At 39.1% G+C, this 13,175-nt stretch overlaps 1 protein-coding gene across 2 annotated transcripts in view; it reads right to left on the bottom strand.

Annotated features, from left to right (window-relative positions):
* CUL1 (cullin 1) overlaps positions 1 to 13,175 on the bottom strand; it is an 89,559-nt gene that overhangs the window by 2,531 nt on the left and 73,853 nt on the right. For both annotated transcript variants that reach the window (XM_019509115.1, XM_019509116.1), the window contains exons 10-19: positions 12,621 to 12,728; positions 12,432 to 12,538; positions 11,127 to 11,175; positions 10,698 to 10,829; positions 9,608 to 9,725; positions 7,762 to 7,838; positions 6,753 to 6,884; positions 5,816 to 5,908; positions 3,111 to 3,158; positions 2,953 to 3,035 (exon numbers count right to left, since the gene is read on the bottom strand). In XM_019509115.1, the coding sequence (XP_019364660.1) occupies positions 2,953 to 3,035; positions 3,111 to 3,158; positions 5,816 to 5,908; positions 6,753 to 6,884; positions 7,762 to 7,838; positions 9,608 to 9,725; positions 10,698 to 10,829; positions 11,127 to 11,175; positions 12,432 to 12,538; positions 12,621 to 12,728 (947 nt within the window). The remainder of the gene's footprint in view (positions 1 to 2,952; positions 3,036 to 3,110; positions 3,159 to 5,815; positions 5,909 to 6,752; positions 6,885 to 7,761; positions 7,839 to 9,607; positions 9,726 to 10,697; positions 10,830 to 11,126; positions 11,176 to 12,431; positions 12,539 to 12,620; positions 12,729 to 13,175) is intronic.

The following is a 13,175-nucleotide window of genomic DNA, read 5'->3' as shown; positions in this document are numbered from 1 at the left end:
TCATACTGCAAGAACAGAGAAAGCATGCTTAATATCTCTTAACTTTGTGCACAGTATACATCAAAACTACTAAATCTCACTGAAAAGTAATGTACAGGAAGAAAGAGCCTGGGATTTAGAGGAACATAATAATCCCAGAGGGAACCAAACAGTAAGATGGTTTCTCCCTGTAATTCTTTTTTAGTGATATTTTACTTAACAAGGGACTCAGCCATATGACTGCATCCTCACTCCAGGATCCCTATATCTAAGGGGCCACCCTCTGAAGTAAAAGGAGGTCTGCCCAACACAAACAACTTGGCAAGGCAAGGGCCTTGGATGCTACAGTTTAGAACGTCCACTTCAAAGAAGACCCACCAATGATGCTATCGCTCTGTGAGAACCAAAAACAGTAAGAGCTCGACAATGACTGTACATCAGAACTCTTAACTGACTCAAAACAAATACTCTCCATGTTAAGTGTGCCTGAAAATATGCAAAGGCTAAGTTACGTTGTGGATACCATTTCCAAAGTGGCCAACTCACATTGTCAAGGGATACTCATCAAGTCAGCAGGACTTCAGCACATAGGTGTCTACAGTGGGACATCTGTCCTTCTGAAAATGTAATACTTCATCCGACTTAAGAATAGTGCACGACACTCTGAACAGTTATTTACTAGATGGGCTAGGATTAGTCATTTGGTCAAACAAAGGTCAAATCTGTAACTAATTTTTGAAAGACCAGAGTTTCATCTTAAGTGAGAGAGATGTGACAGTGATGCTTGATTCCAATTATGCCAATGTAGTCATAGGGCAGGGGTAAATTAATTATGAGCAGCAACATTTAGGGGAAAGTAGCATATTGGTTGGCTGATTATACGCTGATCATAATATTACCAACTCATCCCAATATAACTGCTATTCTGATAATGTCTTCATAGATGTTACAGGAGTGTAGGTTGTAGCCGTGCTGGTCTAAGGACATAGGCAGACAAGGTTCTTTGGGCGAATCTGATCTCTTTCGTTAGACCAACTTAAATAGTTGGAAAAAAAATTAAGCAAGCTTTCAGGTTTAAAAACCCTTTGTCGGGCTGAGGAAGTTTCTGCAGTTGGTGTGTGCTCTTCCTGGGTGGAATGAAAAGTAAAGAAGCCAGAGGCTGGGCTGGTCTGCATGCAAGATAGGCAAAAGTGTTATAGAACTTTTATATATCTTAATAGATGTTATGAAGATGCATAAAAGTTCTGATCCTAAGTTCTGAGCCTAATGTTAAAGTTTGATGTTTTTCCAGAAGGCCATACTGCAAATAATCCTGTGGAATATTTTCAGTGCAGAAAATGGGACGGTACCATTCTGAATAATTCTGAAACAGAGGAAGGGGTTGATCTTTAGAAAACAGAATACAAAATAGATGTGAATATTATAAAATAGGTGGAAAAAACAGTTAAAATGTAAAAAGCACTTCAACAATAACAATGACAATCTCCTTATCCTACCAATTTAAAACAAGTTTTTCAGAGCCTTACACTACAGCATTTGTAAACCTGAGATGGTTTCAGCTACCTCTCCACTGGCACTGGTGAGACCCCAGCTGGAGAGTACTGTGTCCAGTTCTGGGCGCCACACTTCAAAAAAAGACGTGGATAACCTTGAAAAAGGATTCAGAGAAAGGCCACAAGAATGATTAAGGGCCTGGAGGACAAACCTTATGAGGAAAGACTAAGATCTGGGACTGTTCAGCTTGGGGAACAGAAAAGACTGAGGGAGGACTTGGAGGCCATCTAAGTATGTAAGGAGTGAATATCAGGAGCTAGGAGAAAAACTGTTTACTAGAGCGCCCCAGAGAAGGACAAGGAGCAAGGGCCATAAACAGAGGATGGTTTCAGTTTGGATGCAAGGAAGAACTTCTTTATGGTAATGGTGACCAGAATCCGGACTAGACTTCCCAAGGAGGTGGTGCAGTCCTCAACCTTGGGACTCCTCTTCAAGAGGAGACTGCACAGACACCTTGCTGGGATCATTTGATCTCAGTGGTATTCCTGCCCAGAGCAAGGGGGTTGGATTCGATGATCTTTCAAGGTCCCTTCCAGCCCTTAATTTCTATGATACCAGGAAGCCAAGTTGCTCCTAGGAATTTCAGCAAAACCAATGTATCGTGGTTTTTGAGCCAGAATAACAGAGCTGTCTGTGAGTTCACAAAGCAAAGAATGAACCACCCAATGGTTATTTCTTGGGTCTGGAAGAAGGATATTAAATATATACATACAAGAGAGGTTGTCTTGAAGAAAGTTTCTTTCGCTTCCATTAATTCACTTCTCATTATTCTTTTAGCATGTGGATTAATCTGAAAGACTTCTTGAATATGAAAACAGCAGTTATGCAGGCCTGAATTTACAGCTAGCTTTTACTTAAAAAAAAAAAGCCAGCTGTAAATCGTGAAAAAATTGAGAGGTGAAAAAATTACCTCAATACAGTAAGTAATTTGGAGTTTATAGGTATAGAAAGTGGTACTGAAGCAAAACAAGTTAACAAAAAGATTCTCTCTGCAGTATTGCTTTAAGACACTTCAGAGCCTAGGTTTCTAAAGTAAACTCCCTAATATTTCTCTCTCCAACAGGGAGAAGGCAGCATGGTGCAGGCTTGCCCTGGGCTGCAAGGGGAGGAGGGGGGAAGCAGCAGACACGATCAGCAGCAGCACACAAAAATCAGGAATTGAAAAAGTCACAAAAATCCATTTGATTAATGTCTGAGTATGCTGAAATGAAAATTTTAGTGCATGCCAGAATGAAAGTATGAAGACATGAGACCAACATGAATGGTAAGGGCAATCCAGTTTGTTTTAAGAACCTGGATGTTTCTAAACCACTGTAAGCATGACACAGTAAGTGGTAGGAGCTTCAAAAAACAAACAAACCAACCAAAAAAACCCCACAACCACCCAAAAACTGATTTATATTACTAGATTTTTCTTACTTTTTATAACCAAGATACAGTTTTATTAAAGTATCCGGCTTCAACTCCACCTCATCAACATTGGCATTTTCATCTTCCAAAACCTATACGAAACAAAGAATTAATAAATATTCACTAAACATTTTCTATAAATTAAATATGCAATGGAGAAAACTTACCAATAATTTTGACTTCAATAAGATCTGTAGAACTTGTGCCAAGATATCCTACAAGCAACAGAAAAAACTGAGCAATACAAGCTTAACAATATATATATTTCTTTTCTCAAGCATCAAAAGAACTGGGATTCTCATGAGGGGTGTCAAAGATACCGCTCACAGGCCAGATCCAGCGCATGGAGTTGCTCCATCTTGCTAGATGACTGGAAGTTGGGGGAATGGCCAGGCAGAGGCAGAGCCTGCCACAGCATATGGGGCCCCTGGATCCTGCTGGATTTGGCCACCTGTGGCAAGAGGGCTACATAGCCCTGCTCACCTTCTGGCCTGTCGTCACTTGAACCACCATGCCCAGGCTGCCATGACTTGGCTCTGCCATCCCTGGACCCCCCGCTGCTGCTCTCAGACCCATAAAGATGACATTGAATCCTGCCATCATTCCCAGACCTGCCACCAGACCTGCTGGCCCTGCAGATCCAGCCCAGAAGTTCAACCCCCACCTAATATGAACACTGAATATCTGGAATTATTCTTGTTTTAGATTTCATAACTATGAAAAACAGATTTTGTGGAAGGTAACCTTAAAAACACAGAGAACGCAGATGATTTAGTTCAGTGGTTCTCACCATGTTAGACCTAAGGCACCCCATGGAAAATGCCAGGTCTTAGCTTTCACTTGTTTCATGACTACAGAAAAATAGAGCAATTCTTCTGCGGAAAGAACTCAGAAAGACCACAACAGGTCAGAATATTTTCTTATTTGAATGGAATTTTTTTTGTTATCACTGGGTTTATTTTGTGAATCATGTCTAGGTGTTTGAACAGCTAACAGTGCTAATACTGAGTGGAACTCCACAAGGCCCTTAAAGGATCTTGCGGCACCCTAGTTGAAAACCACTGCTTCAGACGGTGAGAACTAAAGCCTGAGGACAACTGCAAAACCATACAGGAAGCATTAAAGAAAGCTTGTTATAGACGGTTAAAGACGAACTGAAACTCCACATTGGTTTCAACATATTCTACATCAGACTAACAAGTTCCTCAAAAAATAGCTCTTTTCCCCACAAAACTGTACTGACATGCAGGAAAATAGCTACTCAAAGACTTTTGACTTGACATTTGCATCAAAATTCTGAGAAAGTGCAACATAGCAGACTTCCGAATCCAGTATTTCTCAGGCCACATCTAGCCTGGGAATTTGCCTTGGCTACAGCCAATGGTGGAAAGCCACTGAGGGCCTGTCAAGATGGCGCAATGCAGTGCCATGCACAGGTCACCAAGATAACCAAGCATTATGGGGGCAATACTGCCATGCATGCGTTATATTGCATTGACAAGCCTGGTGGTAACTGCAGTGGGACATGCAAAGCTAATACTTGCAACAGTTATTTGAGTTTCATGGAAGCATAAACTCCATCAATGCAAATGGTGGCTTTGTCTGCTTACAACATCAGATTTTCCTTAGGTACAGATGGTAGCATAACTAGGGCGACCAACTTGTGCACAAGCCTTGGGTGATGTCCAAATGGGAGCAGAGGGGCAACAGAATAGGGACAGGAGGCTCTGACAGCACAGACTGAGAGCAGTCCTAGTTGGAGACACTGCTACTGCATGGGGAGGTGTTGGGCTTCACCCTCTTACAGCTCCTCCTTCCAACACTAAATTAAGGTTTTTATAGTATCATTAGGTATACAATTCAGCAGCAGCTGCCAGATTAACTCTTGTAGACAGGTTACAGACAGACCTCCTCCTGCTGCAGTGGTATCTCCCACACATGGAGGGGCTTGGAAGGGGAATGGAAAAGGCTGAGGCTGATAAGGGGGAATTTCTGTTCCTGCTTCATGCAGTCAAAGCCCTCAGCCCTGTCAGGTACACCTCCCTGTGAGCCCCTACTGTCTCAAATAAAACTACCTGCTCCTTCACCCCTGTTCTCCAGCACTCAGCACATCCTCCCTCGTCTTGCCCCTTCCCACCCTCTGGCTCTGCCCAGGGCACTGGAATAGTTAGCTATGCCACTAAGTGCAGCTACATCAGCGTGGCTGGCAATGAATGTCTGTATTACAGGAAAATCCTCAGCAAAGAAAAGACAGCAGTTTCTTATTAAGAACTCTGTTTGCTGACTAGGAATCACGTCACCCAACACACACTTGCAGACCCTATAAGAATGTACTAGCAAAAACGCACGTGCCTACTAACTGCTGAGGGGGAAGACTCGTATTTTGAGGACACAATAAGAAACCTCTTTTCCAAGCAGATGAAACGAGCCATGCATCTATATTTATCAGTTGATTCACATTTTGTTTCTGTTAAAATATATAGAAGATAGGAGAGTCTCTGAAAAGAATAATAAAGGGAAACAGGGAATAACCCTTCTCATAAACAGCAATTTCAAACAAACCATAGTGGAAAACCAATACATTGCTGCAGAAAAGGAAGGATTTAGTGAGCAAATCTAAAGGCTTAAACCAAGGATCAACGGTCACATATACAAGCTTCAGGTTTCTTTAGAAACTACCAAAATGAAACTTAGAAAGTTGCGACTGCTGGAAAGCAAAGTTTACCCAAAAAGCCAAACTGCTTTTGAACAGTTCCAACCTTGTACACCTTGTCCCATGATACTAGCACCCTGAACCCCATGACAAAGATTTTACACTATAATGGTAATATAAATCTCATGTAACACAAGACACAAGTAAGTAAGACACTACCATTTTGATCTGAGTACTGTCCGTCAGTTGTTGTACGGTATAAGCATCTTCTGTGTTGTACTGCAGCAGGATTGCCATTTGGAATGTTGATGCCTTCCAGATCCCCAAAAAGAGAAAGGAAAGGACAAACATAAATTCTAAGTGAATAAAACCGTACACGTTGGAGAGCTTTTAAAGAACAATTGCAAAACTTTTGAAGACCTGATTTTTCACCAGAGTTCAGGTCCTACGCAGGTCCTAAAAAGAAATGGACACATTTTCCAGGTGGAAATTCCAGGTTTTGAGTACTGCTTATAGCCTGCCCACTTTTCATTTTACATAACTGACTAGTAGCTGAACTCAAGTGTGTACATGCCTTTTTTCACAAATGGAAAAAAAAAAAAAATCAATATTTTGCAGAGTTTACAAAGTGATTTTCCTTTCCACTTTTTAGCGGCCTTAAAATTTTGAACCCCAAATAGTTACTTCCTATTTCTTTTCTCAATCCAGGGAGCAGCCAGGTTTGGTTTTATCAACACAGGGAATCTCAAAAAGGCCAAGCCCTAACTTTGTCTCTTCAGTCTCCCTGTACAGGTCATCTGTGCACAAACAATTTATATTAGGAGCTTCCAAACTCAGTTTCTCTGCACACAATAGCTCAAAGTAACTCATTACAAAAATGTTTCTTTACATTTCTTCATCCCCATTACCAAAACAGTGAGAACCTCACATTGTTTAAGGTCTACATCTTCACAACATCCTTTTGAAGGAAAGAACTGCTATAATCCCCATCTAAGAGATGGGGAAAGAGACAAAGTGAGGCTAAGCAACTTGCCCAGGCAACAGAAGTGAGTGGCAGACAAAGAACTGAAGCCCACATCAAAGACCCCAACTGTGCCTTTGGACTATTTTCCCTTGTAATCATCACATCCCTTCATTAATGAAAAGTTGTTCTCACCTGTAATGTGTATCTATTTTTGAAACAGTTGGTAACAAGTTCCCCTTTGGATAGCTGATACAACCAAGTTAATTTCCTTCCACTATGACGACTGGCATAAAAAGCTGTAAATCTCTGATAACTACGTTCCAACTGTTTAAAACAAAGGAAAAAAATCAAAACAAAGAAACCCAAAAGTAAATGTTGTTGTTGTATTTCCGAGAGACTGCTAAAATTTACAGCTTGTGAAACAATTTAGACTATCTGCAGTAACATGCTTTCCCGGAGGCATAGATAGGAAACAAATCACATAAGAAGTTTCCTTTTGTGATAATTTCATTTTCAAATGTCATCTGCAAAGGGAGGGGCAGAGAGAAAGAAGGTGGAGGAGACAGGACAATACAACCTTCTTTCTTGTAAGCATTCGATGTGTTAAGGCAAGAACGGTAATTTACTTTTATCCTCTTTCATCCCCTCTTGACTAGGCTGAGGAACAGTTACTAGACAACTAGTGATAACGTCATCTCAATAGTTGTTAGAGATCTGGAGTGATTAAGAGAGGTAAACCTATTCTTAATGAAAAGACAACTTTTACAAAGCTAATATTTATTCTATTTCAGCGACTACTAAACACTCTGGAGAAAAGTGTATCTTGATTAAAGATTCATTAGCATTATTGCCCCTTCAACAGGGCACAAAAATTATGCATCTTATCCCTGCCCCCGCTTCAGGATGAGATGCAGCAAGGAAGCCAAGACTTGATATTAGCTATTTATAAAATAATAAAAAAAACCCAATCTTGCAGAACTTTTTTATATGTCATAAAGGAGGAAAAAAGTTCACACCAATTTTCTCTTTATTGTACTTGTTTATAGGACATTTTTAAGACAAGGGAAAGGTTTCAAATACTGACATTTTATGGCAGGAAATACTTGACTGGAATTCATTTTTGGTCAGATTGAAGAAAGTGAAGAGATTTCTATGTAAGTGGAAACTTTTGTTTAAAAGGCAAATATGTTTATCACCTCACCTCAGAAGGAAGAGCAAACGTGCAGGACTGCTGAAAAGGCCATGAACCAGAACTCAGAACCTGTATGCTGAAATCCACTGAAAAAAAGGAAATGCACATAAATTAACAGGCTCTTCAGCTGTCTTCCCTACTGTACTACAGTCTTGTCATATGTGTAGCATGGGAGAGGACTTCCCAAACTGGAAAGGGCTCTGTACTACTCAAAATGATGCAGCATTAACTTTAACAACAAAAGAGAACGAGCATTACACTGTATAGAGCATTTGGTTAAAATTAAAGACTCCCGACAAAACAAAGATGAGGTTGAACAGTGTCAGATTTAGACTTATTGTAAAGATGAATTCTGAGTTATCTATCAGGAGTGATCCATACTGGGTCAGATGAGAATGGTCCATCTAGCTCAGCGTCCCGTCACCACCAGTGACAATAGCACATTCTTTAATGGGAGAGAATATGAACAGGGCATACCTTGAACGATCCATCCCTTAGCATCCACCACCATAAATTTTTACGGATATTAGAGGATACATCCCTGACTGTTTTATGTAATAGTTATTACTGGACCCATCAGTCACAATTTTATCTAATCCTTTTTAAATCTGGCTATACTATCTGCCTCTGCAACCTCCTGTGACAGACAGCTCCACAAGTTAACTACATGTTGCATATAGAAGTTCTCTCTCTTTCTTCTTTTACACTTATCTTCTACTAATTTCAGGTGGGGTCATCCCTAGCTTAGTATTCTGGGACTTGGTGAATAACGGTTCCGCTATATATTTTGTCCATATGTTTCAGGAATTTACAGGAATATCTGTCATATTCCCCCTTCAGCCTTCTCTTTTCCAAACCGAAGTCCTAAGACTTTTCGTCTCTCCTTGCATTGCAGCTGCTCCATACCCCTGATCACCTTGGCTACCCTCCTCTGTACCCTTTCTAATTTAGCTAAATCCTTTTTAAGAAATGGAAACCAAAACTGTAGTGTTCAAGGTGTAGGTGCACCGTGGATTTTATATAGTGGCAGGATGATGTTTTCCATTTTGTTTTCAATTCCCTTTTGAATGATGCCCAACATTTTATTGGCTTTTAGAGAACTATCTGCAATAACTCCAAAGTCTCTTCCCTGAGTCCAAACAGTTAATTCATAGCTTAAGGATATGAATTGTGTAGGCTCTCTAATATTCTAAAAAGAGAAAAAACACAGGACTTAACAAAAAAAAATTGTGTACAATTATTTAATTAAAGGCCTTCCCAAAAGTGTACTGAGGCAACTTGGGGAAAGTCAGTACATTTATATTATATCAGTAGTTAAATACGACGTGAAAGTGGCACACAGTAACGTAGTTCAGCGTATATCAAGCAATTACTCCCACATATAGGGATTCTATTTCCATAAGGAACTGAAGTGAAAAAGATCTTTGTAGCTGAAATCAATCTGGCTATCTACTGAGCAAAAAAAACCCTGCCCTTTTCAGTACTATTCCTATACAAGCCAAGATTTTAATCAAAGGCAAGAACAAGTAATAAACACGCATCTCCTCTATCATAACAAAGGAGACAAAGACAGGATTCGACTTAATTTAATAGCTACCCCAACTGTGAGCGATAAAACAAAAGAGTCTGCTTATAGCAACAGGCTTATGGTGCAGTTGGAACATGTGAGCCAGACCCAAAAGCTGCATTTGAAGTCTAAGCTCAAGATTTAATCATTCCAGTTTTCAATGTTATACAAACCAAAAAATTTCCCTCATAAAACAGCCATTTCCTCACACATTACGAATGAAGCAACAGTCTGGCTATTCAACAGCAACTTAGCTTCCGAAATAAGGATATTAGGTTAAATACTTACGGTCTAATGGTTCTGAATTGGTCAGGTGCTTTTTAAATTGCTCATTCAAATCCTTGCTTACACCAATATCTTGGAACATCCTCTGAAGTTTGGAGGTGTACTCAAAGCCACAAGCTTGCTGTAATGAAAGAGCACAGCTTTGCCTACAGGGCCACGCATTTCAAAATCAGGACAATAAACTTAGCAAGAAATACAGGATTCTCTACTACGTTTCAATTTTCTTAAGAAATTTATAACATCCAGTTCCCCCCTGTGAAAAAAACAGCTTGAAGTACTGATCTTGTGTAGTGTTTTTCAGAGCTGTGCTGCCACCAAAAATGTAGGGACAAAGGTATTACGAAGTAAAATGAAAGCTTACAGAACACTGGCCGCTTCTACACAAGATGCTGACTGCGCAGTAGCGTCATGTGGCAAAAGCCATGTTGCAACGCTACTGTGCAGTAGTGTGACCAAAAAGGTGTTTGCTGGCACTATACTGCACAGTAACGCGGGTACTGCGCATTTATTTTGTACTTTAGTGTTTATACAAGCACTAAATAAATGTGCAATAATAACCGCACAGCAGCATCTCATATAGATGTGGCCACTGCCAGGAATGTAACAGCCCCCCAGCACAAAAACCTACGTGCCAACCCTTTAAACTACAATGATGAGAATGGAAAGTTATGGATACCAATAATTTACTTTTCCTTCAGAAAAAGCTGTACAGAAATAAGATTTCATCATGGTTGCTCTAAGCAGAAGCACAATGATGCAAATTATGAATCTCTCTCTCCTGGGATTTTACTTGGCTCAAGTGTCAATGATGGATAAGGGGGATGATACACTACGTGGTAAACTGGGGAGCTAATACTACAGTTGTTTATTTGGACAGGAAGACTACTTTAAGTTTTTATTTAACCAGCCAAATACATTGACTACGACCTCTCAGGGATTAAAAGCAGCAGACAATCCAGCTTGATTTCCGTATCAGATGTTTAAATAAAAGCTGCATAAAATTTCACAGCATGCTCCAACACCTTCCTAGCTAGTGTTAAGAGATTATAATTTGGGAAGTGTAGAGTGAAGTAATTAGGGCTGAAAGTCTTACCTTCAGTTTAGAGATCATGCTTGCCTCAGCATCATCACTGGCACTGTTCTGGTGTACAAGTCTCTTTGCAAGCATTTTAGCATAGAACTTTTGAAACACATCTTTGTCTTCAATGTATTTGAAGACAACCATCTGGAGAAGCCAAAACACCTTTTGATTAGAGGAAAATACCTAAAAGTTCATACTTACACAGAAGTCCAACATTTATTTCACAGGAAGTATCAAGTTATTGATACAAGAAATAAGTTTTTCAGAACAAGGTATTTGGCAGATTAAGAATGTTAATAAAAGCTAAAGTCTTAAATAAAAAGAAACACTCTGAAATATATGGATTTTTTTGTATGTTCCACAATAGTCTGAGATAATCTGATGTTATCTATGGTAGTTAAATGTTTGTACAAAAGAAAACTGTTAATTTAAGAATCTTACCACTTGATTCAGTGTATCTTCTAGTTCTGCTTCTTCTGGATTTTTAGAGCTGCAATCAAACAAGTGCATTGTTTTTATGCTATTTGGACAAGCTTATGATTCCTAAATTACAAATCCCATTTGCATTCTAGACTCATGATATGGCAAGCATATCTAGATATTTATTTCATAAGCAAGCACCAGGGGGTAAGCAAAGACTGGCTCAAAAATCTGTTTTCATTTCAGAGTTGTAACCTATCAGAGATTCTTCACAGAGGGGAAAAACAGTATTGCCCCATCCTCTCATTAAAGATGCAGTGTGATGCAATGTGCATCATTCTCTCAGTTACACTGACTGATGCACTGAATGCAAGCGGTAGATTTTTTTTAACCTGAAAAACCTCTCTGTACTCAGGAGAGCACAAGAGACCTCTGTGTAGGACCCCCACAACAGGAAAGAAACAGCCACATACAGCTATAAAAAATTTTTCAGGTACTCACTATAGTATTTCCTTAATAGTCTTATGTTTATGTATTATAAGAGGCTGTTCTTATACCTGTAGTCACACAGTTGAAAGAGTTACACAGACAAATCTTGAAACGTAAAAGCTAAGAACAAAACAATGTTTTTCCCCCCTACATCATCTTCCCATCAAGTTTATCTCAACACTAAAACTAGAGCAAATAAATACTCATAGGCTAGGTCTATACTCTGGCCTTGAAGACAAAACCACTTTACCATGCAGTGATAACCAGAGGCTGTGATAAAATCTTGGTCCCTTTGAAGAAAGAGATAATAAAGGTTGCCCAATATCATTACCAGTACACCAGAAACTTTATCAACTCATTTCACAGGTGGCTAAATAACTTGATGGCAAGTACTGAGCGGGACGTTGGGTGGGAATAACAAGAGTTCAGGACAGTTTTTTGACTTGTTTGGTTTCCACTGAGAAGGAAGGAACAATAAAAAAAAAAAGATGGAGACAAGACTATTAACAAAAAGCAAAAATACTTCTTTGTTCTCTGATTTGGAAAAAAACATGAATCACTATCTTGGAAAGGTTAATAAATCTGCATTGTAAATGTGAAAAAACAAAGTAAGAAATGTTTTTTAGCAAACTAAAAATCAAATTTGAAGTGTTCCAATTCAAATTCTGTAGAGCTTTTGGGCACTTAATTATATAGTACTTTCTTGCTTGCTTCAAATCGTGTTATATCTTTAAGAATGAAATACACTTTTGTAAGGATGCATAGTTTTACTTCACAATGATGATTTCTGTTCAAGCAACCTGCAAAAAAAAGTCTAACTGTGTATAACAAACATACCTTTTCTTTAGCAAAGAGTCACAATACCGTGCCAGCAGCTCTGGGGATTTACTGGATGACTGGGCCATTTTTGTTACTGCATTATTATTTATAAACCGACCACAAGCCTGCAAATTACAGAAAAGTGAAACTTAAAACCTCCTTAGACAACGAGATGGAATTGTTATCACAGATGCTAATTATACTTACTTTATCTAGTGCAGCAACAAAACCAGCATCATTATTGAATGCAGACATCACTAGAGCATTATATTTCTTATGGACATCCAACACTGTCTGTACATACATTTTTGGATCCTAAAAGAAAAACAGCTTGTTGCTTGCAATAAAACACATTAACCTGCTCTTCCTCCTGCCTCCAACATGGAGCTATGCTACTCTTCTTTAAAGAAGATTTACAGAGTGAAAATTAAATTAATAAAAATGTATTTTAAAATAAAGGAAACATTCTAAACATCTCTGGACATTCCAGCAAAAGAAAAAGCAGATACCAGTCAAAAACTGGTACTACTTTGTAATTAGATCTCTAGTACTATTGATGTAATAGTAAATACCATTATTTATACTGTTACTAATAGTAAACACTCTTCCCAAGAGGCAAACTATCATTCAGAATTCCCACAAAGACAACCAAAGTAGCAACTTGAACATGTCAAGTTTCCTTCAATGAAAAGGATTTTAAATGAGTTCAAGATCAACAGCTAGACTATTAGAATTTGGGGGGGGGGGGGGGGGGGGGGGGGG

This window comes from Gavialis gangeticus, unplaced genomic scaffold (assembly GCF_001723915.1).
Source record: "Gavialis gangeticus isolate Ggan-Ray unplaced genomic scaffold, GavGan_comp1, whole genome shotgun sequence".
In the NCBI taxonomy this organism is placed as follows: Eukaryota; Metazoa; Chordata; order Crocodylia; family Gavialidae; genus Gavialis; species Gavialis gangeticus.
Note: the sequence above shows the minus strand (reverse complement) of the source record. Positions and strands in the feature narration are given on the sequence as shown.